The following is a 27797-nucleotide window of genomic DNA, read 5'->3' as shown; positions in this document are numbered from 1 at the left end:
GCAAATTCTCTGACCTCCTTATGCCTCCGAAGGAATATTGTTCCGTCACTTGGTGCGGGGTGAAGAACAAATAAGATAACCTACCCTTGTCTCGGGGACCATGACATCATTGGTACCCTACTTGGGCACAGCCACACTGGCTTTCATTGCCTGACAAATCCCAACTGAGGAGCACCGTGTTGGTTAAAGAATTCTAAAGTCACTTCAAGCCCCCTTGTTCCCCAGATCGTACTGTGGTTTAAAAATCTTGACACCGAGGACTTCTTTCTTTTTCTTCTCAAAGTGTGAATGCATTCATCAAGTCCAGGAGATTTCTGTAGTCACTTTAATTTCCATGAAGATAGAGTGGAGAAAGAGGTTTCTGGTTTAACTACAATGCTATAGGCTCTCAGGATCTTAACTTGCATTAACAGAAATATCTGCTGTGTAATTCCATTTCCAGCAAAAGGAGAAAGAAGATGGTTGGGATTTTTTTTTCTTTATCAGCTAGAATAGTGGAGGTAATGTTATATTAAACTATAGGAATTTAATTACCCCATTCCACAAATGTAGTTTTCAAATAAAGGAGTCAAAAGGATTTTCAAAGCCCTTCTTCTGAACTGTGATATAAAAACTCAGAGTACATTTAGGAGATGTAAAATGTATTACCGTACATTATGAGGCACCGCAGTGAATGGTAGCACAATAAGACACTCAATGTGAGACCGAACCTGCGGTGATTACAAATCTCGTTGCTTGCTTCTTAGGAATGTCACGATTCGCCGGCAGTTTGACATGCTCGTCTCTGTAAGGACTGCCATCTGTAGAATAATTCTGGTGGGTGGATGGCAACTTCAGGACAGGTCTTACCGGAGGTGGAAACACTGTCATTTGAAAGCTGAAATCCAGACTAGGTGTAAGGGAGAAATGCACTTAGGGTGGGAAGGAATAAATCGCCAAGAGGCGCTCCATTATTCTTCCCAAGGTTTGCAAGTCTGTCCTTTACAATGTCCATAAAAACACCCTTTTCTCAGCGGTGAAGTGGGGGCCGGTGCTGGCTGTCTTAATGATTCCTCTTCTGCAAAGTCTTCACGAAAGCCATAGTTTCTCCTTCTTATTATAGGAGTGACACATGCTCATTATAGAAAATTTTAAAAAATGGACTGGGAAAGGGAAGAAAATACAGGCCATTTGTAATATCTCAGCGGCAATGACCACACTTAGCATTTTGGCATATAGCCTTCACGTTTTTTTTTTTTTCCTGAGAAGTCATTTTGCCACATCGAATGAGAACTTAATGTAAGCGGCTTCTGGCTCTGGAGGAAGGAGTAACGAGGTGTTCATCCATTTATCAAATACTTGTGCTGCCCGGAGAAAGCCTGTCTCCTCTATCTACAGAAGAAAGAATTGGAAAAACCCTGGGAAGCCAGGCCTTGTAACTTTTTACCTAGCTAAGTCACAATGTGTTCCTGTGACCATCACATGGGTCACATGAGTTTTGTTTGTTTTCGCTTTTTTTTTGTCTTCAAACAAAAATGAGCAGATACATATTTATTTAAAAACCTGGTTTCCATACATATTTTGCCAATCTTTCATCAGTCATGTTCCCATCAGTAGGTGATAATTTGTCCAATTCAACAGTCTTTACCTCTTCCTATTCTCTTTTTGAGTACAATCATAAACACCAGTAGATGAGAGTTCTCAAGCTTCTTCATAGCATTGGCCCCCCAAGATGCTCATACTAGTAGACCTTAAGGGGGGACCTGGGATCTATAGAGCCAAATCAACTCTACTTTGTCTTTCCCAAGCCTGAGCATCTTAGGGACCAGCAAGTGAGGCAGTAGAGTGAAGTGGACCATTCAGAGTGTAGGCATTATGGTCCAAATCTAGGCTCTGTCAGTTGCAGGCTGGGTATCATCAAAGCAAATATTATTTATGATCCTTGCCAGAGAATGTGAAGGCAAACCTGACTCATTGGTATCCTAGTCAGTATAGGGCACTGGGATGGGCGTTGGAGCAGGAGATGTTAGACTCAACTTGTAAGACAAAAAAAAAGAGAAGTGGGAATTTATAGCCAAGGAGCAGAAAGGTGGTGGTCACTGCATAGAAAATTCCCAAGAGAATCCTGAGGAATAAGGAGGGATTCTGGCTTTTCTGATTTTATAGGACGGTTGCTGAGGTTGCCTGGGAGATGGTGGAAGAGAGGAGCCTGTTTGATTCTGGAAATGGGGGAATCTGGCTACACTGAACTAACGAGTTTCTTGCTAAAACCGGAGAATGTAGAGATGAACATGGAAGCCTACAAGTCAAGGTCTGGCTGAGAAAGACTAGCGTCTAGCCAAGGAAAGAATCTTAATACCATCTCCTGTGTTCCAATTTCATAATCTTTAAAATGAGACTAATACTACTATCTAATGTCATAGAGATGCTGGAAAATCGATGGGCTAATGCACTGGGAAGCTGCTTGGCACTGTTGTGTTAAAATAGTGCCAGCTAGTCCATTTCACATCACTGTGCTCTTAGGCATCCAGGTGGCCGTATCAGCACTCACACACAGGGAAGGCCCCTGGAGAGTTTCCACTTTTGCTTGTGACCTTGGGGTAATCTAACTTTCAGTACCCCAGCTTTGTCTTTCAGAAATGCAGACTGTTCAGTTTATTTCATAAAAGGGTTTTAGGGTGGGTGGGCTGCTCTGCTATTTTACAATGTAAAGTGTTTTTATCTATAAATAATAGAAGGAAAGCCTCGCTGGAACGATGTCAAGCTTCTCCCTGGAGATGGAGGGGCTGCCTAGGACTTAATAGCACACCTCCCCTGAGCAAACAGAGAAAGGCAAGCCACAGGACACAGCTTGGGCAAATAAATGAGAAAATATTGTTTGTGCCAGAGAGAGTGCGTGAAATATGAATTCCTGGCGGAACTTCTCAGGCAGATCAGGAGTGATGCTGTTGCTCAACGAAACCCTCCCTTAATAACCAAACAAAGCAATAAATTTGGGGTCTCAGGTCTTGGCTGCTCCTCTACACGAGCTCCCGCTTCTGATAACCCCATCCAGGTGTTTGCTGTTTGGAGGGAAGATGGCTGAATTTAATATCAAACTATATGAAGAAGCTATTGGATGAGAGCCAAAAGAGGTTGTTGTCTGGTGCTGGACGCACTTTGGGTTCATTTCCACACCTGCACACAGGGGTCCTATGTTGATGCCCAACCAGCAAGGTTTAAAAAATTCTTTGTAATGAACCAAGTGGGGAAGTACCTTTAAATGATTTACTTTAGAAACACTTAATGCTGAGCTGTTTATTACAGAGGCATTTTTTTTTTGATTGCTTACTTTTTCTTTTTCTCAAACCTAAGAAGTCATATTTTTTTTTTTCCAAGAAAAAGTCAAGGCTATCACTGGTAAAAGGGCACTGGATTCTGATTCTTTACAAAGGTTTTCTAGTACACCCAAAGTAGCTGATTTGTAATCTGTGTGTGTGTGTGTGTGTGTGTGTGCGTGTGTGTATGTGTAACTATATTCTTGCACATACATATACCCTTACATCTTGTTTAAATTAAAAGTTGTATTTATTCACCAGGAGGTATCACACAAATGCCTTGATTCCCAGATTTCCCACTAAGAGCAGCCCCGTGGCAATCCAATCACCTTTGTGCAGTGGGATGACTGGCCAGAGCTGAGATGCTCTTGTTCCATTAGATGGGGCTAAGTAAGTTTAACTTCACGCTCATCCACCTGTTTTCCTTCCTGTACCTATTAAGGAAAAGGGAAGGCCAGTGGAGGGATAGTCATCCCAGGAAGCCATAAAACATCAGCTCTCCTAGTAACCAGAGAGAGAGAGAGAGAGAGAGAGAGAGAGAGAGAGAGAGAGAGAGAGAGAGAGAGAGAGAGAGAGAGAGAGAGATTGGCAAAATCATTTGTCAGGAGAACAGAAATATCTCAAGTCATCGTATTTTTTATTGTCTCATGAATTCTCAATGATCTAGAATTAATCTTGTGACTGTAAAATAATGCATCTAAATCAAATGCAAACACGTATTGCTGTAGTTTAATGCTATGTTTTACTTTATTTTATGCTTTGCAATATGACTTTTAAACTATAAAAATGGTGCATTATACTTCTGACCTAACCTCATTTGTCACAGTCTTGGCTCTCTTGAGCTATGTTCTTTGCAGTTCTGTATCCCCTCAGTGAGGCCCAGGTGACTCAGTTTCTTTCATGCCTGGATTACAGTGTGTGCTTCTCACTGACTCCCAACAGGTCTGTATTGTGATACCCAGCTGATCTAGGGGTCCCATCCAAGATGGCGAGGGCACCCATTCCAGAGCAGTCTATAGAAGGATGGCTGTGGGCAGGCAAGATGGCCTTAATCTGTTCTGGTGCTGTGAACTCCACTCAATTCTAGTGTCCCACAGTGTTCAGTCACTTTGGGAATGGAAAGAAGACATCGTTGAAAATGCAATGCAAACTGTACAGAGTTAGGGGCCATGATCATCTGCTTATAACCCATCTTTATGGTCCCTTAAATTCGCAAAGCTGCTTAACCTGAGTCTCAGTAACTCTATCTGTAAAATGGGGGGTTTAGCATTGAAACATAGTAAGAGTTCAATAGGTGTTTTTTATGTTATTCTCTCTCTCTCTCTCTCTCTCTCTCTCTCTCTCTCTCTCTCTCTCCCTCTTCCCCCCTCCCTCTCCAATGACCCTAAGATACAGAATGGTAAAATAACTTTCCCAGAATTAATATGGAGGCTGCCCTTGAACTATGGTTCTCATTTATAGTCAGTGTGCTCAGACATCCACATGACATTACGTCCATAGCGCCTTCCACTCAGGGCTGCCGCGAGCATGATGTAAAGCCTCAATCCTGTGTCTCGTGAAGTGTAGGCTCCAATAACCGGTGGCGATTATTATTAGAGATGGAAGCTCAACTGAGCTTGACTGCTGTCTGGAGTTTCAGTTACTGTCCACCCATCATGGGACAGGGACTCAGATTCAGGGGGTACATCTTTTCAGCCCCCTTTACACATACAGATGGTTGGTATCAGTTGTGAATATGAGAGAGGATGACAGGCGTAGGCATTGGTTAGTGACTAGGAAAGAAACAGGCCCTCATGTTGAAAGCATAAAGTAAAAGGCTTAGTGCAATGGAGGGCTGAGAACTGCTTTTTCCTGTTAAAAATGCATTCCCCCCAAGTTTCCATATATATACATATATATATATATATATATATATATATATATATATATATATATAATATTACACTATTACACACACACACACACACACACACACACACACACACACACACACACACACAATGTTTTAGAATTCATGGTCTTGCCTGGAAAGAAATCAGTAAGTGTAAGGTTGTTAGCCCTAATGTCTGAGAAGGTGTTGCTTTTGGTAATGTAGGGATAAAAATAAAATGACCCTCTTAAGGTAGCGGCAACCCGCAGCTCATTTGTAAGTCAGTAAAAACCTCATTTTTTATCTGAGCATTGGAGAGCTGACCTTTAAAATCACATCTGGGGAGAATGTGTGATTTGATGCAGAACATTTTTTGGGGCATGCCTAAGGATGGATGGCCGAGGATATGCTCATCAGTTTTCTTCTCCTTCAAGGAGCGCAAAATTGCTTAGGTTACGAGTCAGTTCTTGGGTAGCTCCAAACCTGTAGCATATGCTTAAGCAGGTCTTCTGTGCAAGGAAGATTAAGCACATGTACAAATTGGATGCTGATCCATGCATCTGGTAGGAAAATGATGGAGACACATATTGTGAGTGAGTGAGTGTGTGTGGTATGTGTGTGTGTGTGTGTGTGTGTGTGTGTGTGTGTGTGTATGTATGTCTTCACTGGAAAGTTTAGTTGTTGTGAAGTGAGTTCAGTGAAGCCTTTTGGAAAAAGATGTTGGGATTGCTTTAAAATCATATCCATATTCTGTGAATTTCTGTGTTATAGAGATGTTACCATGGGGCTCATGCAGTGTATTTAGGGTCCGAGAAGCAATGCCACGAATATAAAACTAGTGTTTGATTTGTGAAACTCAAAATAACCTACAAGTCCATGGAGCATGAAGAGGAGCCTATCTGTATTCATAATATGTTTTTGAAAGAGCCATGGATGTGGTGGGAAGCAGAATTGGATGGATGGACATCTTAGAGATTCATCTCCAGGAGAAAAATAGTATCTGTCTGATCTTGTGTGCTATCATCCGCTGAGTGAAGGTCTGGGTGGTGATACTGATGGAAATTCCTTGTAGTTGTTAATTTTGAATAGTCTGGGTTAGGAGGCACTTTAGTGCCTGAATCTGTCACATCATAAACTCCTCCACACTCTGACCACAGACCGTTAGCATTTTCCCTGGCTAGGCTTCAGTTGGCTACAGCCTTCAGAAACAGCAGACTGAAAAACTTTTATTCTGACATTTTCAGATGAGGATCTAGATGTCAGAATCCACGAGTTTTTCAGAGTCACGGCTTGGAAGGAGGAAGCCAGAAACCACTTAGACACCAGGCTACCATGCTTCCCAGCTTCCGCAGGCAATGCCTGCCAATTAGCCTCTAGTCATGCTGCTTAGGGCCTGCAATGTGCAAGGCTTGACTGTGGCCAGGAAGCCAGCTTCTCCCTTCCTCACCGACATGGGGGCTACTGTGAAGGAAAAATGTTGAATGAGGTCACCAGTGGGCAGATCTATTTCCGAACCTGTAAGTGAAAAATCTATTTGAGGGATACTGTAGAGAAGTTCTCATTTGTTTTCAAGCCTGTACTATTAGAAAAATTGGCTGAGATTAGCGACTCCTGATCCAGGTTGGCTGGCATTGACTTTCTAGGCAACAGCCAACAGGAAAAATCTTTTTGCTTATCCTTACTCCCTTCTTAGCTTCTATATTTGCTGAATACCTACTATGTGTCAGCTAAGGGGATAGGGCAGACAGTCAACAGAAGCAGTACCATAGGAAGATAAATCTTGTTCCCCGACTTCACGAAGCTTAGTGTCGGGGAGGGGACAGGCCTGAAGACCTGTGGTTTCAGTAGGACTCTGGACTAGGAAAGGTATGTTGGGAATGTAAGGAGAGCGACCTAACCTGGACACTAGCAGGGATTTGACTAAGGGCTGTGTGATGCCAAGGGCATTTCCAGGCAGAGAAAACACAAGTGTAAAGATCAAGACAGAAGCAAAGTAATGGGCAGGAGAAGGCAGGGGCAGGAACATGGAGTCTCTGTTGCCACCTGAGTAAGTTTTGACCTTGACTCCAGGGCAGGGGTACAGTGAAGAGGTGTAATTGGGCCACCACACAGCCCTTTGTCAAATTTCTGCTAGTCTCCAGGTTTGGTGGCTCTCTTTATAGCTCCAACATAACATTCCTAGTATGGATTCCTATGGGAACCACTGGTCTTTGACACTGAGTTCTAGATGCATGGAAGTGTCTTAAAATAGGTCTTATCTTAGTCCCATTGCTTAGGTAGTCCTGATGTTAAATAAGTACATGGTATTTCCATTAGTACTTGAATGGGAAGAAGAAGCCAGGGATCAATTATCTATCTACCTTCCTCTCTTCCTCTCTTCCTCTCTTCCTCCCTTCCTCCCTTCCTCCCTTCCTCCCTTCCTCCCTTCCTCCCTTCCTCCCTTCCTCCCTTCCTCCCTTCCTCCCTTCCTCCCTTCCTCCCTTCCTCCCTTCCTCCCTTCCTCCCTTCCTCCCTTCCTCCCTTCCTCCCTTCCTCCCTTCCTCCCTTCCTCCCTTCCTTCCTTCCTTCCTTCCTTCCTTCCTTCCTTCCTTCCTTCCTTCCTCTCTTTCTCTCTCTTCTTTCTCCCCTTCTGTAGCTAGAGTTTTCCTGCCTTGCCCACAGTCAGGACAAATCTCTGTCACCCTCCAGTCCCACAGCCACTCAGACCTAACCAAGTAAACACAGAGACTTATATTGCTTACAAACTGTATGGCTGTGGCAGGCCTCTTGCTAACTGTTCTTATAGCTTAAATTAATCCATTTCCATAAATCTATACCTTGCCACTATACCTTGTGGCTTGTGGCTTGCCAGTGTCTTCACATGCGGCTTGTCATGGTGGTGGCTGGCAGTTTCTCTGACTCAGCCTTCCACTTCCCAGAATTCTTCTCCTCCTTGTCCCGCCTATACTTCCTCCTGCCTGGCCACTCGCCAATCAGTGTTTTATTTATTGACCAATCAGAGCAACAGATTTGACATACAGACCTTCCCACAGCACCCTTCCTTCATTCCTTCTTTCCTTTCTCTCTCCCCTTCTTCTTCCCTCCTTCCTTTCCTTTTTTCCTCCTTTTCCTTCTTCTTTTTTTCATTAAAAAATACCATTAAATTCTCATATAGGAAAAAGTAGGTGCTAAATGAAAATAAGTCAGGTCGCCTTCTTTGAAATGGAAAATTCTCTCAGATAAGCTGAAGATGATGTAGTAAAACTGAATGGCCAGAGGGCTCTTAACAAATTGTGCATTTATTCCTAAAGCAGCAAAAAGCTCTGAGGAGCAGCAGTTACTTAAACCCAGGAAAATTCCCACTAACACAGGGTGCTGAAAAATCTCTGTGTCGTCGCATTCTTCAATAAAAGTTGTTGTTTTTTTCCTTTTTGCTGACGCTTTTTCCATCTTTAAGTGTGCCTCTTATATTTGATGATCAATTTTCCACAAGGTTTGCCATAATGCTTCCTCGGAGCTTAGGACTTTGCATTTTAATTCATTCAATAAGTGCTTGCAACTAAGACAACATTTGCTGTTTTTACAACTTCGGGTCACTCGTAGCTGACAGTATGGCACTCAAATCCTAGGCTTTCTCTTTCTTTCCATGGGGTTTTGGCTGGAAGAGGGCTACTGGCAAAAGAAAAAAAACTTTTTTTCTTTTACTCTTCCTCCTCCTCTTCCTCTCTGCCCGCCAGCCCCCAATCTCTTTGAGACAGTCTTATGTAGCCAAGGCTGGCCTTGAACTTACTATATGTAGCCAAGGCCCCCAATCTCTTTGAGACAGTCTTATGTAGGCAAGGCTGGCCTTGAACTTACTATATGTAGCTGAGGTTGGTCTTGAACTTACTATGTAGCCAAGGCTGGCCTTGATCCTTCTGCCTCTACTTCTTCAGTGTTGACATTAGGGGGTGTGCATTTTCGTACTCGGTTAATGTGGAGTCGGAGATCAAATCCAGGGCTTTGTGCATGCTGGGTGAGCACCATGCCAGTAAGTTAACTCTTCTCTCTTCAAACTGCAGCATCTGTGGTTGCAGATGGGCCTGGGGACTTGGCTTATCTTATTATACACTCTCCTGTGATGGACCTTCGGGTTCTTGGTAAGCCCTTCTCCTGATACTGCAAATCTCATGGTTCTACAGGAAGAACTGGGTCGCCTTTTTCCAGTGGCTTCTTCCCTTAAAGCTCATCTAAGAACCCATTCATCCATCAAAGTCCAACATAGGCTTTAAATTCTCCCAGACCCAAGACAGGAAAGTGCCCGTGATTTCAAGATAGAGCGAGAAATTTGTGGGAGAATCAAATTCAGGAAGGTTTAAGATTGTTGCTGGAAGGTTTAAGATTGTTGCTGGTCGTCTTTCCTCATCTGTAGTATGTTAGGCCATCCAAGAGAACAGAGGACATCTCTTCCCCGGATTTTAATTGAAGAGGAGTACAGTAACATTTAACACACATGCTTGTATGTGTGAGCACACATACACATTCCACACACCCATCACACACCACACCCCCTCACCTGTTCCCCACATTCCCCCTACACAAGCCACACATGTACCACCCCCACCCCCACACCCCCATACACGCACCACACACCACACTGCACCCCCCCCCCCCACACACACACATTTTTTGGTTTTGGTGCTAGAATGGAAACCATGGCCTTATACATATTGGGTACATGTTCTACCTCTGAGCCACATCCCCAGGCCTCTTTTCCAAATTTTAAGTCTGGTCTAAATTGTGACCTGTTAGTACAGTGGCAGTCTTTATCTACAGATCTGCTCTAGTGCCGGCACCCAGAACACTGGGCCAAGTCTGATACTGTTTCTCTTACTGGCTGCCATAGCTTTGCGTATGGAAGCCTCAGTCACTAATGAGGAACGGTGTTGCTGGGTCTAAAGTGTGAATCAAACTCGAGTTTGATAAACATAACCAATAGTTGCAGAAACTCGGGTCCCAGTTTTCTCATTAAAACCGTGCAGCCAATCACGTCTCTGTCTGCTTCACTAGTATGCGGGAAGACAACTCATATGAGAATGCTCGGGGAAGCCAGGCTAGGTTCCCAGTCAATGCTTTGAAGTCATTGGTAAATTCTACTGTCCAGTGATAACTCCAAGTTTGGAAGCACTTATCCAATCACTGAATACTATGCTTCTGTGCCTTTGGGGTTTCTGGTTTCTCTTCCCGTGCTTCGTTCTTGTTCTTTTATGTTAAGTGGGTTTAGGAACCCGGGAACTAAGCTTGGTTAGAATTTTGCAGAAGGCCACCGAGGACTGGAATAAGGGTGTGAAGAAGGAGTCTTGTATAAGAACGGTGTATAGAACTCGCTCACTGCACAGCTTCTGCGTTGACCACAGCATCAGCCAGGCTCTTTTCAGAATCTTTGTGAACTTCTTATACCTTGCCTAGATAAGTGGATAGTAGAATTCTAGATCTGAGACGATGTGTGTGATTATTAAATAAAAATAGATGTGACTACTATGCAAGAATGAAATCTTTGGAAAGGTGACAGGAAATGTATCACTCATGTTCTCATCCACTCAGGAATTTGTTAAGTGACACAATTAAGCTTGTTTCCTAGAGGGAGAGAAATGAGTAGTGTCCTTATTCTAGACGTTCTTAGGCACTATTTAAATGCAATTCATCAGAACAAAGTACCTCCCAGAAAAGGGAAACATAATTATTTCCAAGTGTACAAGGGATTTTAGAGGTGGAAGGCAGGGAGACTCTTCAGCAGGGAAGTAAGGAGAGAAAATGTCTATTTCATTCAGTATTCCTTGTTGAAGCTGGACTTCCCTTTAACCGGAATGCATGGCTACAGAAAGACCTTCAGGATGTTAACACCAAACATAAGGATAGCGTTGTAGAGAGTCATTTTTTCAGTCATCCCATGAGACCATTCTGTATTTTGCTGGCGTGATTTCACATCCTCGCTCGATTTGGTCTTTTTTAAACTTTGATCACCCATCTGGGCAGATGTGTTTTGAGAACGGTGTATTACCAGTAGTGATCTGAAGATGGCAGCATTGGGCGACCTATCTGTTTCCTGAGCGCACTCAGGTATGTTCTGCTGTCTCTTTGGATTTCAATTGTCACTCAGCCTTTCTTTTTCTGCTTAATGACTGTGTATGTAAATGACTCTGCTTTTCTTCTGTGGAAGAGGTCCCATCTATCATTCCTGTTTTGGTTTTAAGCTAATGATTATATGTAATTATATTCAAATAAAATATTTACAAATAATTATATATCACTAGAGCGTATAAAATTTAGAATTCATGAGCATCAGTGTAGATGAAAGGTACCCTTCAATTTGGGAGGTGTGAGTCTTACTATTATTCTTTGTTTCTGTTTAAAAGACATTAGCGGCCAAGAATCAGCAATTCTCTTTTGCAGGTGTTTTTACAAGGTTCGGTGTTTTTGTTTTTGTTTTTTCTTCACCTTATGCATATTTATTTTCTGATAATAGGTAGGATATTTGTTTGGAAAATCTCAAGGGACCATGTTACAGATCCACATCTGGAGAATTCTATGAGGAAAATAAATATTTTTCTTAAAATTTCCGGAAGCAATTAGTTATTCTTGAACTCTAAGACATTACCCGGGGGTCATCCAGTTCAATTGGAAGCTGGCTTTGCATACAAAGCCAGGAAGCAGAATTGCATGATCAGTCCCTTCTTCAATCAGTGATCCGACAAGAGGTATTCACCACTATTGGAAACAGAGAAGCATCCCGAGCGAGTCCCTAATTCCAATTTGCCAACATTTGGGTTTTGGATGTAATTCACCATTCCTTATTATCTGTCGGCCACATGCAGAGCTGAAAATGGAAAACGGTCTCAAAGAGCAAAAGGTCTGGTTCTCCGAGGAAAGCGGGCTGCAGCAGCTGCATCCAGGGGCTTTCTTTGCTGATGGACTCAGGGGAGCCAAAAGGGGAAGGTAGGCAGGGAAGGAACAGATGGAGCTGTGTAAGGGCAGAGCTTTTGGAGAGACTCCCAGATGAGGTAAGGGGCCAGGGAGCATCAGAGCCGTGGGAAGGGAGATGCACAGGGCTCTTCCCTTGGAGGCCATTCTGCTTCTAGAAGCATATTAGCTAAAGAGACACTGGATCATCCATCACTCAACTTTTGGATCTTTCATCAAACCAAAGCAGGCCTTTGCATTCTTGCTGTAAAATCAGACATCAGACAGAAGGGCAAGTCCGGGGGAAGAAGCTGTGGTTGGTCCAGCAGGTTTTTCTCGGAGGCTCTCTGGCCTGTTTTGATTTGGATGATAACTGTGGCCATGTATTATGTATGCAAGTGATGTAATGTGAGGGAAATTAAAAAATGCACTTCATAGCTGACCTAAATGCTCCCATAGTTGGCTCCATATGTGTGTTTGGGATGCCTTTGAACATGGCAACCCATTTCCCCACAAAGTATTCTACATTCAGCATTAGGGTTCCAAGGATGTTATGTGGCAAGCTAGAAATGCAAGACAAATCAGGGGGGCAAACCAAAGGCACTCTAAGAAGGCACCAGGAGCTTCCAGTTTCCTTGCTTTGGACTCTCATTTCCCCATCATTTGGCCATAAAGGAAAATCCTACACCTACTAATTTTTTATTTAGAAGCCTTAAATGATGGCAGATGCTGGTGTCGAGCTCTGTAAAACACTGAGCTCTAGATCTTGTGAGTGTCACTGTTGAGACGAGGCCTGGATATCAATCACTCATCTGCTTACATTTTCCGTTTTTTGTGAAATGGAAGGGCCGGATTACCACATGTCTTCTGGGCTTCTCCGTGGATATATGAGCACTTGGCTTCCCTGTGCCCAGGATTGTGCACAGTTGTTTGTTTGACAGACTTGAGGGTTTCATTTTTAACCATTAACACGTTGACAGCTCTTAGGTGTGTTGTTCTCAGGAGACCTCAGTGAGAGCGATTTCTAATGTCCTGACATCCTGTCCTGTGTGTCTCCCCCTCCACACTCCCCGCCCCCACCATGCGGTTCTGAGGACAGAGCTCAGTTTTAACAAACAAAATGTTCCTAAGGACGCAATACCATCCCTGATTGATTTATATTAATTCCTGAAACACTGTAAGAGCTTGCTGAGTATTGGTGGGTATAAAGTGAACGGATCAGCAAATGGATGACAAGTTAGCTGTGTGTGTCTTCTATGAAATAAAAGAAAACAAACCCACCGGGGAACTCGAGTTTCAGTCTGGAGTCCACTCCTTCTTAGCTATGTGACTGCATCCTTCCTGACCGTGACTTCCATCCGTGGACTCAGTCACCTGCTCGACAGATATTTCTAGCAATTATGTTATGCTAGATTCTGGTTTAAATGCTAAGAGTTTGAAGCCGGAAGCGAGTCTCTGATCTGATCACAGCTCATGCTACCGAGTGACATGGTCAGTAAGGGAAACAGAAGTCAATGGATAGGGTGATGTCAGGGGCAAGACATTCATCATGTAACATGTCAGTCTGAGTCTAGGTAGGAAGCATGACTACTTTTGTGGTCAGGGAAGTCCTCAACGACTAGACTTTTAAGTTGCAATCCTTCTAACAAACCAACTTTCAACTGAAAAATAAAAATGACCACTATATAAATACCTAGGGAGTAGAGCATCCTGCCAGAGGGAATAGTAGGCACAAAGGCCCTGAAGACAGTTTCATTCATATTCCCAGGGGGCATTTGGGATGTCATTCTTTGTTTTTTTTTTTTTGTTTTTTTTTTTTTTTTTGACTGGAAAACACATGTTCTCATGTAGCTTTTAAAATTCCATGGTGAACAGGGCATAAAAACATAGTCAATAGCAGAGGCTGGAGAGATGGCTCAGCAATTAAGAGCTCTTGAGTGCTCTTCTAGAGGTCCCTGAGTTCAATTCCCAGCAACCACATCTGTAATGGGATTGGAATCTGTGAAGACAGAGCACTCATACACATAAAATACATGAGTAAATAAATCTTTTAAAAAATATAGCCAGTAGTGAAAGGGCCAAATCCAGTGTGACGCTCCACAGCTATTGTAACTGTATAGAAGTTCATTGAGATGACAGACTTTGGGTCTGGTTAATTTCAGCATGTGATTTTTTTTTTTCCAAGACGGGATTTCTCTGTAGTTTTGGGGCCTGTCCTGGATCTTGCTCTGTAGACCAGGCTGCCCTCGAACTCAGAGATCCATCTGGCTCTGCCTCCCAAGTGCTGGGTGGGATTAAAGGCGTGCGTCACCACCGCCTGGCACATGCGATGTTTTTTTATTTGCAAATTCTTTATAAAGAAGTTTTAATAAAAAGCCACTGTCTTAGAGGTTCTATTGCTATCATAACCAAAAGCAACTTGGGGAGAAAAGGGGTTTGTTTAATCTTACAGCTTGTAGTTATTTTCTAAGGAAGGCAGGGTAGGAACTCAAGGCTGGAGCCTGGAGGCAGGAGCTGATGTAGAAGCCATGGAGGGATTCTGCTTACTGGCTTGCTCCATCTGGCTTGCTCAGTCTGCTTTCTTACAGCACCCAGGGCCACCTGCCTAGGAGCGATCAAGAAATGCCCCCACAGACTTGCCTCCAGGCAACTTTATGGAGGCATTTTTTCTCAATTAAAAGTCCATTTTCTGAGATATCTGAAGGTTGGTGTCAAGTTGACAAAACCAAGAGGAACAGCCACGTTATGGAGCTACTAAAAATCCTGAGGGCGGGGGATTTTATCAGTACCTAGAATGGTGCTAAGCATCCTATAACACATAGGACAACCTCCCCGAACAAAGAACGATGTAGTCTAAAGTGTCAAAGGAGCTGGCGTTTCCATTGCTTTTAAGGAATGGAAAGTAATACTTGCTGCATAGAGCTTATATTTCAGTGTGGAGATGATGTGTAAAAGTACCCCAGAGTTGTCAAAAAGCAGAAGATCAGAACACAAAGAAAATGTGGGACAGTAAAAGGAGGTGTATCGGTGGACATCGCAGATGAGTTGTTGGTTGGCATGGACTATAATTTTGACCTCTTTGGCAGTTGAATCTGGAGGGAGGCTTAGCTTCTGGAGGTGACGCTCCGTGGCTTGGAAGTGGCCAGTCCTTTGGGTGCAGCTCAGTTATGCAGAGCATGGGACCACTCAACCCGGAGGTTACCCCTGCATTAAAAAAGCAAACAAAACCCTTCAGAGTCAGAGGACATCTCAACCCTTGGATAAAAATAGAGCAAGCTGCCATGGGCTAGAAATTTTAATTATTTTCTGCCCCGTTTCAGGAGTGTTTAAGCTCTCTTTCTCCACACCTTCCTTGCCCTAGCACCACGGACGCAGGACAGTGTTAATTTGATTCAATTCTTATTATGTGTTGCTAGCTTCTCACTTTTCTCTTAGAGAAATAAAACAGTGTGATTTCAGCCCCTTGCAATGGCATTGTGCGTTTTTTTAGTTGTGCAGCGGACATTTTTCTGTCCAGGTTGATTTCTTGAACACAACAGCAGTAACTGCAGATTCTACTATTGTTTTCCTCTTTTTTACTACTTCTTTGAGAATTTTGTACAATGTATTTCAATTACATTCACCCCTTCCCCAGCTCCTCTCAGATTCTCCTTCTAAACCCACTGAACTGTGTCCTTTTTTAAAAAAAAATATGCACACACATGCATATACATATGCATATGTTAGTATGCATTTAAGATTTTACTAAAAACATACATTGTAGTTTTGATAGATTGGTAAGTACATAATTGTATTCTTGATCTCTCTTTTATTTATCTCCCAAGCATTGGCACCTAGGAACTTTTCAACAAATGCCATTAAAAAAGGTTTATTTGCATATTTTTTTTGGTGTGTTTTGTATGTAATTATGTACATGGGTGTGCTTGCTCCTGTGTGAGGAGGGCCAGAAGTTGATGTCGGGCATTTCCCTGTATTATTGTCCCACCTTTGTTTTTGAGATAGGGGCTCAATGAATCTGAAGTTCATCTTTTCCCTGGACTGGCTGGCCAGTGAGATCCTGGGATCTGACTGCCTCCCCTAGTTCTGGGGTTACAGAAGTTGCTGCCATGCCTAGCTGTTATGTGAGTGCTGGGGATCCAAAGTCAGGTGCTTGTGTGTGTTCAGGAGGCTCTCTACTCTCTGAGTTATCGCCCCAGCTGAATACATGTCTTCGGAATGAATAAACAGATTAAAAAAATACATACATTTGAGATGACTAGATGCCAACTCATCTTTCCGTATCTTCTTATTTATGCCACGGAAACACAATTTGGTAGGTGCAAGGACCATATTCTTTGTGGCGTGTTACGAAGATGTACTCATTTACAACTTTATAATTTATAACTTTAAAATTATTACAGGAGATATGTTTTGATCCATAAAGTTCCTGAATACAGGACTCCCAAGACTCCTAGGGGTTTATAATTTTCCCATATTCTTTCAGCTGAGGGCAGGATTGTTATTTAAAATATTAATCATAAAAAAACTTGCAAAAATTGTGTGCTGATATTAAACAGAAGTTTATTGAGGTATATAAACGAGAACAGGGTTATTCAGCAAGATAATGGATTACAATAAATACTCCTGATTTAAATTTATTTAAAAATGTAAGGCAGTTATGTACAGCGCAACTTTTTATTTTGGGTGCCATTTTCTTCTGTGAAGGAACTTGTTGACCAGTTCACTGAATGTGTGTCCATCTTTTTTTTCCCCCAGTGTTATTTCTTCACAATCGAGTTTGGCCTTTGCAAGCAAGAAGGTCAACTACGAGCATACGGAGCAGGGCTGCTTTCCTCCATTGGAGAGTTGAAGGTACGAAGCTGTGAATGAGAATATCCTTCCCGAGCAAACTGGTTCAAGGTCATGGAAGATATTGATTTGTTGGTCTGAACATTTCTACTCACAGCTCTCCATACATATTTAATACAGAGGATCTGGCACCTCAGATGTGGGTGCTGACCTAACTTTTTGCACCTCTGAAAATGGGTCAAGCCATTCTGGGTTGGTGGTGTGACTCAAATGGATGAGCAGCCATGCACCCAAATCAACAGGAATGACAAAATAATGTATGCTCCAATGCTGGGAAACAAATGGCTGATCTAAATTTAGTGCTGGAAAGTGGGCAGTGAGTTAACAGGGATGCTCCTGACTGACACTTGCATGGGATGCTCCTGATTGACACTTGCATGGGATGCAAGTCTGGCTTTCCTACTTTCGTTTCCATGTCCTTCATGGCTCCATGGACTTCTACCTCTCAAAGAGGAGTTTGAGGATATTCCATCTTCTCCAAAATTAATGCAATTAAAATACTTGTGCTTATCAGCAGTTTAAGAGAAAATAAGCTGAATAAGCACAGTGTCAGGGAGGCATGTAGCATGTATTTGTGATGCTTAGAAATTGTTTTTCTTTTCTTTAAATAGTAAAATGATCATTTATTTAGAAATGGTGGGTTCTGGAGCATTCTGATAATTTTAACATTCTAGTTAAGTTTTGATGCATTTAGAAGGCAATATGATGTACAATCTGGAGAATTATACTCACAATAACTTAATCTTTCCTTGATTATTCAGTCTAAGATGAGGATTAGAGACTAGCCTAGGGTGTTCTCTTCAGCATTGATTGTTGTTGTAGAATACGACTGGGAAATGAGTTGCTACTGGGGTGTTTTGCTTATTTGTATTCTCGAAAGATGCCATCTCACTGCAGTTTTATCGAGTCTGTAGTTTTATAACTTCATTAATTAGATAATTTATTCACTCCTGAAAACCTTCACTGGATGCTTACAGGTGGCATGCACCATGCCAGATACTGGGAATCAAGAGACAGAGAATGATGAAGAACATGAATCCAAAGAAAATGACACCGGAAGTTATCAAATTCTTAAACAGAGTTTAGGATTTTGTCACATATCAACTCAGTCCCTATACGAACCCGATGTCATTATTGTTAGAGATGAGACAGCTGAGGAAAGCCATTACAGCCCTTGCCTAAACTACACACGAACGTGCTAGAGCCAGACCCAAGTGCAGACTGTAGTATCAGAGCTCTAGGTTCAACAGCCTGAGGCTCTTATCATCCAGGACTTGACATTAGTGCCAGATAAACAACCAAGCAAATAATAGAAAAAGTGTGACCACTGTGTCTGGCACATCATCGGCCATGCTTGAGAAAGGCTTCCTGATGAGAATCTTGTTGCTCACAGTGAGTCCTGAGGAATCAGCAGGATGGAGAGGATGCACACATGAGCAGTGGACCAAGGGAGTGTGTAACACACGGGCTTCAGTCAAAACCCTGCATGTGTGTATGTGTGCGCACTTGTGTGTGTATGTGTGTATGTGTATGTGTTCCACAGTACATGTGTGGTCAGAAAGCAACTTTGAGGAGTTTATTCTCTCCTTCCACCACGCGGGTCTGAGGATGATACTCAGGTTGGATGGGACACTGACACTCGGGTCTGAGGATGATACTCAGGTTGGATGGGACACTGACACGCGGGTCTGAGGATGATACTCAGGTTGGATGGGACACTGAGCAAGCCCTTTTACTTGCTGAGTCATTTTGCTGGCTCTTTAAAAAAAATAACATCAACAATAATAAATTTAATGTTACTACAGTGGCCAAAGCCTACAGCAATAATAGGACACCATACCCTGTAAGTCCATGCCCTCTAAGACTTCTTCTTGGTTCTCCTGAGAAAGTCAGAAAACAAAACTTCCTGAGCTACATCTATTTACATTCTCTTCAGAGGGTTTATAAATTATTCTGGAAACAAACAAATCTCTCTCATGGCCCCCAACTTTTGACAGGGTCTCCTGGTCTGGTTAATGAGGCATGTGTAGGCAGCATTGGGGTGAATCTGTTGGTTTTGTTTTGACTGGTGTGGACAGAATCATCTAGAAATGGAAATCGGCTAGAAATATGTATAGCAAAGGGCATTGTCTGCGTGCAACATCCTGTTCAGGTCCATCACCTCTGGTCATTAGCATTCTTCCAGTCTCAGATTTCAGCACTCCAGCATCCCCATGATTGCTGTTTTGGACCATTTTTACAATTCAGATGTTCTTTTTACAAGAAATACCTTCTAACTGTTCACAGAGAATACAGAACACCGGAATTTTCCTTAGCAGCCCTTCTCTTTCCTGTCTGTCTCGTTCCTGTAAGTGCTCAGAACATTTCACAGCTCATTTAAATACTTAAACAATTATGTTTGCTTGTATGTGTGTGTGTGCATGTGCACATGAGTCCAGGTGTTCATGGAAGTCAGAGAGGGTATCAGACCCCCAGGGGGTTATGAGCTTTCCTCTCATCCTCTGAAAGAGCATCAAGCACTCTGAGTCCCCTCCATTCCCCTGTATATCATATTTTTTTTTTGTTTGAAGAAAGATACTATGGTTCTAGCCTGAATGTAGGGATGGCTTTATTAATACCATTATCATAATTCTTGTATAAATATCCTTACAATTTTGAATGAAGTTATCTATCGCAGTAAAGTATTTTCTACTACTCCAACTGAGGCCCTAACAATGGTCTCTAAGTTTCTGGAGGCTTTGGTATAGTCTTCATAACTTTTATCTAAGTACACACAATTCACCTTTTCTCTTGGAACATAAAACTTGTAAGATTTGTGCTGTAATTTTCCTGTGGGCATAGTTGCTGCTCTTTAGAACTGGCCAAGTGTTTCCAAGACGGGTATCTGTAGTTTGGAGGAGGACCTTGATTTTTTTTTCTTCATAAAAAAAGCACTTGATTTCTCTTTCAGAGACAGACCTAAATCAAATATGGAAAATCTTATGAATGCTAGCATAAATCTGATTAAAAACTACCCACACCATGATGGTTGACATACTGGTTGGAACTCCAAAAGCCTGGGAAGGGGGGATTTTCTGCATTTTCATCATTTTAGAGAACAGTCACGCCACACTTTTTCTCCCCATTCTACAGTTGACCTAACAGTAGAGTCTATTATTTTTTCATTAATTACTTCCTTGTGAATTCATTCATTTTCTTCCATAAGCCCCAAACGGATGGCCCAAGCTGTGACACACAGAGTCTTGTAGGGAAGTCCTGAGGAAGGGGTTATCATGTTGGGGAACCAACAGTGAAGTTTGTTCACTCTGGGACCGGGATTAGTTACTTTTTCTTGTCACCTCGCTAAAGCAACTTGAGGAAGGAGAGGGTTCATTTGGCTCGGGTTTAAGGGGAAGCTGTCCGTCTTCTGGGGAAGGCGTGGCGGTAGGAATGGCTGATGACTATGGTGGAGGGAGATGGTGATGATCCTTGCTCATATCTCCCCGCTCAGCTACAGCCTTCAACACTACTACCCAGTGATTCACTTCCTCCCAACGAGGCTCCACTTCCTGAAAGTTCCATGCCTCCCCAAACAGTGCCACCCACTAGACACTAAGTGTGGAAACACACGTGCCTGTGGAGGCTGCACGTTCAAACGGCGATAGGTGGTGAGGAAATGACTTCCGGCAGTGAAGGGTGAGCCTTGCCGTTCAACAATTCATCTACTTCAGCTGAGCGGTGGTGGCGCACGCCTTTAATCCCAGCACTCAGGAGGCAGAGCCAGGTGGATCTCTGTGAGTTCGGGGCCAGCCTGGTCTACAGAGTGAGCTCCAGGACAAGTACCAAAGCTACACAGAAGAAACCCTGTCTTGAAAAACCAAAAACCAAAAAACAAAAAAAAAAAAAAAAAGAAAAGAAAGAAAGAAAAAAATAATCTATTTCAAAAGTGAAAGGCAGTTTCTTCTCTTTTCCAGGGATAAGGGTGAATTCCAGTTCTTTATTCCTTTCAGAGCAAAGATTAGGTAGCCTCGGCATCCACTCTACAGTAATTGCTGGAATATTACATATAAATACATCTCTCTTGTGTTTCAGGTTTAAGCAAATTTGATTACCGGTGTTCTTTGGGCTTTAGTGTTAGGATGTCCTTGCATGGTGAATTACCGGTTTTACCTTTATATAGCTATTAATCAGCATTCTCCAAACAGCTTTCTATTTATTATGATCATTTGTATTTACTGCCTCTTTCAGCTGTTGCTGGGAGGTGGTCAGAATTACTGCCAGGCTGTGGAGGAGAGCCTCTGGGGCTTTGCAGGTTTTCTGAGGTTACCTGGAAGGTCAGTGGACTCAGCTGCTGAGCTCTCCGCCCTTACTGGCTTGGGCAGCTCAAGCCTCCCTCCCTGTTCCCTTCCTTTCTTGAAGGCAGGGAGTGGAGGTGGTGGTGGGCACTGTTAGGAATGACAGAGAAAATGCTGGAGGATTGAGGAATGGAAACTCCTCAGTTGTGTCTGCTGAAGGAGGAGGCTGCTCCCTTACCCATGCAGCTTAGGCAAACCAAGAATGCCCTAGCATCACTGAGGAAAATTAAGTGTGATGAACATTGCTGAACTTGGCAATAGGGATATCGATCCCATGTAGGGACGGCTTTAATTAATAGCATTATCATAATCCCTATGTGAACATCCTGTAGTTTCAAAGGAAGTTATCTACTGCACTGAAAAATTTTATACTGTTGCAACTGTTGACCTGATGTTGGTCCCTCAGTTGCTGGAGGCTTTAGTGAGTATGTAAATGAGGCTCAAAGAATATTACCTATGTGCATGCATAGTGCACATATACATAATGAAATCCACCTATTTGTTGTTCTGGGAAAAGGTGACTGTGCTGTGAACATAGGAATCTTTGCAAAACCTTATTTGGAATCTAGGACCCAAATTACCCATAAATCTGGCCTCACACTTGGGATTTTTTTTTTTCCCTTCAAAATTTAACCAGTCCTGATATAGAGAGTGAGGATCACAGGGTTTACATCTAGAGTAGTTGAGATAATACCTCTGTGTCACTGCATAAAGGGGTGTCTGAGAGGAAAGAAGATGCCAGGCTGATGAGCCAGAACAGGCACAATTACAGTGTGGGTCTTCCATGTCTCATATGTGGGGCCATTCTTTCCCTACAGGTTCTAGACCCCTCGGGGAGAGGGAGGAAAAGCTTGTTGGGCAGCACACGTGGATACTAATAATCCTGTCTGGACTGAATGAGGAATGATAACTAAGTGTGTTGAGTACTTCCCATGTTAGCCATTTGCATATATTCTCCATTTAATTCGGACCACAACCTTGGGTTATAGAGTCCATTAGTTTCCTCAAATTGCATAGAAAGGAAAGGAACCAAAGTTAAACTCCAAGGTTAAGATGTACGCTCTGAATTATCTTGTATTATTATCTATCAGTGTCTTAGGGTTTCTATTGCTGTGAAGAGACACCATGACCACGGCAACTCTTTTTTTTTTTTTTTTTTTTTTTTTTTTCCAGAGACAGGGTTTCTCTGTGTAGCTTTGCGCCTTTTCCTGGAACTCACCCAGGCTGGCCTCGAACTCACAGAGATCCGCCTGGCTCTACCTCCCGAGTGCTGGGATTAAAGGCGTGCGCCACCACCGCCCGGCTCCACGGCAACTCTTATAAGGGAAAACATTTAATTGGGGTGGCTCACTTACAGTTCAGAGATTCAGTCCATTATCATCATGGTGGGACATTGTGGCATGCAGGCAGACATGGTGCTGGAGAAGTAGCTGAGAGTTCTACATCTTGCAGGTAAGAGAAAGTGATCTGTCTCACTGGGTGGTATCTTGAACATATATGAGACCTCAAAGCCCACCCCCTGCAGTGACACACTTCCTCCAACAAGGCTGTACCTACTCCAAAAAGCCACACCTCCATTAGTGCCACTCCCTTTGGGGGGCATTTTCTTACAAACTACCACACTCTATTCCCTGGCCATATCATAATGAAAAATGCATTCAGTTCAAAGTCAAAAGTCCCCATAGTCTATAACAATCTCATTCATTGGCTGCTCTTTCGACTCAGGCTAATCCATGGCTATTAATAATGTCCTCACATTTATTAGTAGAAAAGAGGCAGCTAGCCCTGGCTTCATGCTTTATGGTTGGAGAGGTCCTTGTAAACCAGAATAACACACACACACACACACACACACACACACACACACACACACACACACACAATATCATATACAGTTCCTGAGAGTAAATCACAATTTTGAGCATTTAAAACAGTTAACTTCCTCTGCTGGGTCTGTGTGGTGTTTTCCTGTAATCCCCACACTTGGGAAGCTGAGGCAGGAGGACAGTGCTGGTCAGCCTGGGCTACACAATGAAACCTGTCTTTTTTTTTCTTTTTTTTTTTTGGTTTTTCGAGACAGGGTTTCTCTGTGTAGCTTTGCACCTTTCCTGGAACTCACTTGGTAGCCCAGGCTGGCCTCGAACTCACAGAGATCCACCTGCCTTTGCCTCCCAAGTGCTGGGATTAAAGGCGTGTGCCACCACCGCCCGGCCCTGTCTTTTTTTAAAAGCAACTAACCAACTAACCAACCAACCAAATGACAACAAAATCTAGTCAACTCCCAATTTTCACTTAAGTATTATATTGGCTAAGTGTTGTATATAGTACCTAATAGTCTTTACCTTAAACTGTAAGCTGTGTACTCACTGGGTTTTTTTTTTTCCCCTTGAAGTCTAAGGCAGGGCACCCTGTCCTCTGAGAATTCTCTTGATATACTGTAATCCTCTTTCCCTACTAAAATGAATGAATGCAGACATCTGGAGAGTCAGTACAAGAGCCCCATGATGAATGTTTCAGAACCTGCACTGTTCTCAGTCACCGATGTTGAATACACACACTGCATAGGTGCCCTGCACACACACTGACTGGTTGCTAAAGTCTTCTAGAGACTTCGGAGACTGATAGTTTCACTGATGAGTTTCATTTCCTTTTGCGCCTGTCCTCAACTCTGTGAAAAGTGTTTGGCTCAGCAGAGATGTCCCGAAGACCCATGGTTTAATTGTGCCTGTAGCCTGTGTTGCTAACAGTCGGCCTCTGCCTCCCAGTGCGGGGGAGAGGTTAGATAGACTGAGGACACTGGGTCAGTCAGTGTCCTTCCTTCAGTGTGTACCCATGGATGAATGGAACAATTTGAGTAACACATCAGTTAAATGTAATCATAGTGGATGGCTGCAAAGGAAGCAACTTCTAGTTCTGAAAAACCCTAGCAAGCCAACAGGAAGCCAGTTCTCTGCAAAGGGGGAATAGCTCTCATCAAAAGACATTCTGTTTGGTAAAACTGTGAAGTTGTTTGGAAAATGTGGACAGGATTTATTGGTCATGTGGAACCAGACGTGCCCGACGTTCACTGTGCTGGGCTCTGCAAAAGTGCATTTGGAGGTGCGATGACCTTCTGCCTCAGAATGATGTTGTTCTGTGTTCCAGAAAAAGAATGAGTTCACGCTGAAGGTCCTCCACATTCCATGATTCATATATGCATTGATCTGGACAACAGAATTTTGTGGAAAAACAAATCACAAGCCCTTTGCCCTGTTCTGTTCATGTCAGTGTGGCTTCTCAATTGTATTTTCAGACATGGAAAAAACCACAGCCTGTAAATAACCAAGGGCTGTAAATAAGTGTGTGCACTTTGAAATTGTTGGAGGGAATGCACCGGGAATGTTGATGGGGAGGGCATTGGTTTGGAAGTTTTCAAGAAATTCTCACTATTTGGTTGAGAAGGCAAAGAGGCAGAGAAACGCTTTGGGTAGGATCAAGGAGATGCCTTCAGTAGCATCTTTAGAACCATCCATTCTAAATGTGTCCCTTGAGGGAGTGGAGACTCTGATAGGTCAAGTGATCTACCATGGTTACAAGTAGGTACATCAGCACGTGGTCTACAGCCTCTGTTTTCTAATTCTCAGTTCAAGGCAATTTTTGCCATCTCCCTTTCTACCAAAACAAAACAAAACAAAACAACAAACAAACAAACAAAACCCCTGCCTCTTAGTAACAAAATCTATAGGAGGAGTATAGTTCACAAACACTTATGTCAGAGTCACCTTGGATGCCTTTAAAGTGCTCATTTCTGGATTTCATTTAGATTTACTGGATAGAACGAAGGCCTGGGTGTCTATGGTTTCATACGCTCTTCAACGATTCTTCTGCACATTATGTTTCAGAACCATCCATTAACAGTCTAGAAGTAGGCAGGTGGGGTGGGTAAGGAATGACCACTAACTTCTAGCATCACTGGATTTATCTTGAAGACACAGTCATTCAGGATTCCTTGATGTTCTTAGTGCCAGGAATGCAGTGAGCTGAATGGAGCCAATGATGGCTCAAAGAGTAATTATACTGGCTTTCCTGTTTTTTAATGCCTGCTTTGGGCTTAAATATAACCATTAATATTGGTTCTTTGCCCCCCAACTGGCAATATTTATTTGCTGTATATCACTCTGCTGTACTTTGTGGAAGGTAAATGATTACTTTGCAAGCACCCTCCAATGTATAAGCCCACTCCAATCTCTGTTGATACGCAGTACCTGGCCTCAAAATGTCTCCCAATGAGTCCGCAAATAGTTCAGTGAGAGTCTCAATTACCTCTCTGCGTAGGTAATTATTACTTCTGCCATTTAAGAGAAATTTCAGTACATTGCTTATAGCAACAAATTTAGGAGCATATTTCTGCTGTACCTGCTTCTATTCATGGTGTAGATTTAAAAATCCATTTGTGTCAGGGGATAGCTCTGAACTGTCCTTCAGCATGAATTTGCCTGATTTTATATGAAATAATAACAGGAGCGCATTTTCTCCCTCAACTTCCAAGAGACTAAAGTAAAACAAACAAAACAACCCTTCCTCAATACCCAATTTACCCTGCACTGGGAGGGTTCTATGCTCTATGGTAGACTAGCAACTGAGCAGTTCTGTGGGTTACTGGGCTAGTAAGTGTGATGCCGTAGCATTTTGGAATGGAGTTGATTGGATTCTGTGGTATGTTTTGCAGCATGCTCTTTCTGACAAGGCTTGCATAAAAGCCTTTGACCCAAAGACAACCTGCTTGCAGGAATGCCTAATCACCACCTTCCAGGATGTCTATTTTGTTTCGGAAAGTTTTGAAGAAGCCAAAGAGAAGATGAGGTAAACTTACTTTTCTTTCTTCTGCAGAAAGTAACTTTTAAATTTCTCTGGCTGTTTCTTCCTATCTGTTTCTTACACCAGTGGTGGCTGACGGTGTATCCTTCTATTTTCATTTATTCTACAGGGACTTTGCAAAGTCAATTACCCGTCCCTTCTCAGTATACTTCAACCCCTACACACAGAGCATCGAAATCCTGAAAGACACCAGAAGTATTGAGAATGTGGTGCAGGACCTACGCAGTGATTTGAACACAGTGTGTGATGCCCTGAATAAAATGAACCAGTATCTGGGGATTTGATGCCTAGAAACCAGTGTTGTTGTCAGCATGGGGTTTTGGGGGACTTAGCAACAATTCAATCAGTGTTTTCCAACATCAATAGCTTTCTGTGTCATGGTTAGCTAGTAAGCATGCAATTCTGTATGTCTATACCTCCGTGTAACTTATGGCATCAATATACAAAAACACTCTAAGCAACCCATGCAGATAACCATTCATTGTTTGGAAGATGGTGATATAGTTAAATGTCTCAAATAGATTTGACATCTCTGATTTGTGGACAAACAGCAACTTAAACTGTGTCTTTAAAATTTGTAGCAGACATTCATCTCACAATTCTAGTGGCTGACCTTTTCTTCCTTAGACCTGAGACTTTTCCTCTGTATTCATCAGATAAAATGAAAATAGTTGGGACGTAGTTTCTGTTTTCAATAGTATCAGTGTTATTTCAGACAAACTAGAGTCACTCCAAGCTTCTCATCACAGCAACAAAAGGTTTAGTATTCTACTTCAGAAATTGTTCAGAAACGCAGTGGTTGAAGTGATTTTGGACTGAGTATTTATACTGTGCAAGAAAAGAAAACTTCTTATGCACGGGATGTATAGGTTGCACTGACCTTGTTGAAACTGATTTGTGGCAAGCTTCCTGAAGTGTTTTGGAAGGAACCACTTTGAGACTATTTAGAAAGCTTAAACAAAAGGGGAAAAAAATCTTGGGACTGTGAATGTGTTGTTGGAATAAAATGAATTATCATCTCAGGCATCTGACTCATTTCTATAGACTAAGACTCCTGAATGTCACAGGGATGTAGTACCATCTCTGATTTTAAATATTTGGAAACTGAGTTATGGAGAAGCAAAGGAATTTGCTGCAGCTTGGCACAGTGAGGTGTGTAGCAGTCATAATCCATGGCATTCTCATGGATTTTGAACTGCTGACAAATCCACTGTAACATACATTTGTGTTTGCATTGGCACAGAAGGAATACTAATGTTTAAAAAACTAAAGCTTATCAATTAACAGAAACTTGGCCCCCAACAGGACATCTATTTCTCCAACAGCTCTAAAACAGGCCCTGTCTGTGGGGAGTGGTTTATTTTCTCAAAGTCTGGATAATTCTGGGTAAACACTAGTGGTTTGCCACACATTTCTGGTGATCCTTGCTATAAGAGATAAACAAAACAAGTGTCTAAGTGAGCAAATGAAGAACCACTGAGTTAATTTAATCTTCGGATGGGTTCCCTCACTGAACAATCTCCCTGATTCTGCTTTGTTTGGGAGGTAGTACAGAGATGAGATGGAGTGGGAGAGGATGGGAATGGGAAGAAGTGCAGAAGAAAGAGATGGGAAAATGACTTTTAGGTTAGTGTCTTAGTTACTTTTCTATTACTGCGATAAAGCACCACACTC

General features: G+C 42.5%; 1 protein-coding gene across 1 annotated transcript in view; it reads left to right on the top strand.

The window, feature by feature from the left end:
• The window catches only part of Tph2 (tryptophan hydroxylase 2), a 104561-nt gene extending 77413 nt beyond the window's left edge, over nucleotides 1-27148 (top strand). Inside the window, exons 9-11 of the mRNA XM_006988965.4 lie at nucleotides 16840-16935; nucleotides 25975-26108; nucleotides 26233-27148. Of these exons, the coding sequence (XP_006989027.1) occupies nucleotides 16840-16935; nucleotides 25975-26108; nucleotides 26233-26407 (405 nt within the window). The 3' untranslated portion in view covers nucleotides 26408-27148. The remainder of the gene's footprint in view (nucleotides 1-16839; nucleotides 16936-25974; nucleotides 26109-26232) is intronic.
• Nucleotides 27149-27797: the final 649 nt, after the last annotated feature.

This window comes from Peromyscus maniculatus, chromosome 18 (genome assembly GCF_049852395.1).
Source record: "Peromyscus maniculatus bairdii isolate BWxNUB_F1_BW_parent chromosome 18, HU_Pman_BW_mat_3.1, whole genome shotgun sequence".
Taxonomy (NCBI): domain Eukaryota; kingdom Metazoa; phylum Chordata; class Mammalia; order Rodentia; family Cricetidae; genus Peromyscus; species Peromyscus maniculatus.
This window is presented reverse-complemented; position numbering and strand designations above follow the sequence as displayed.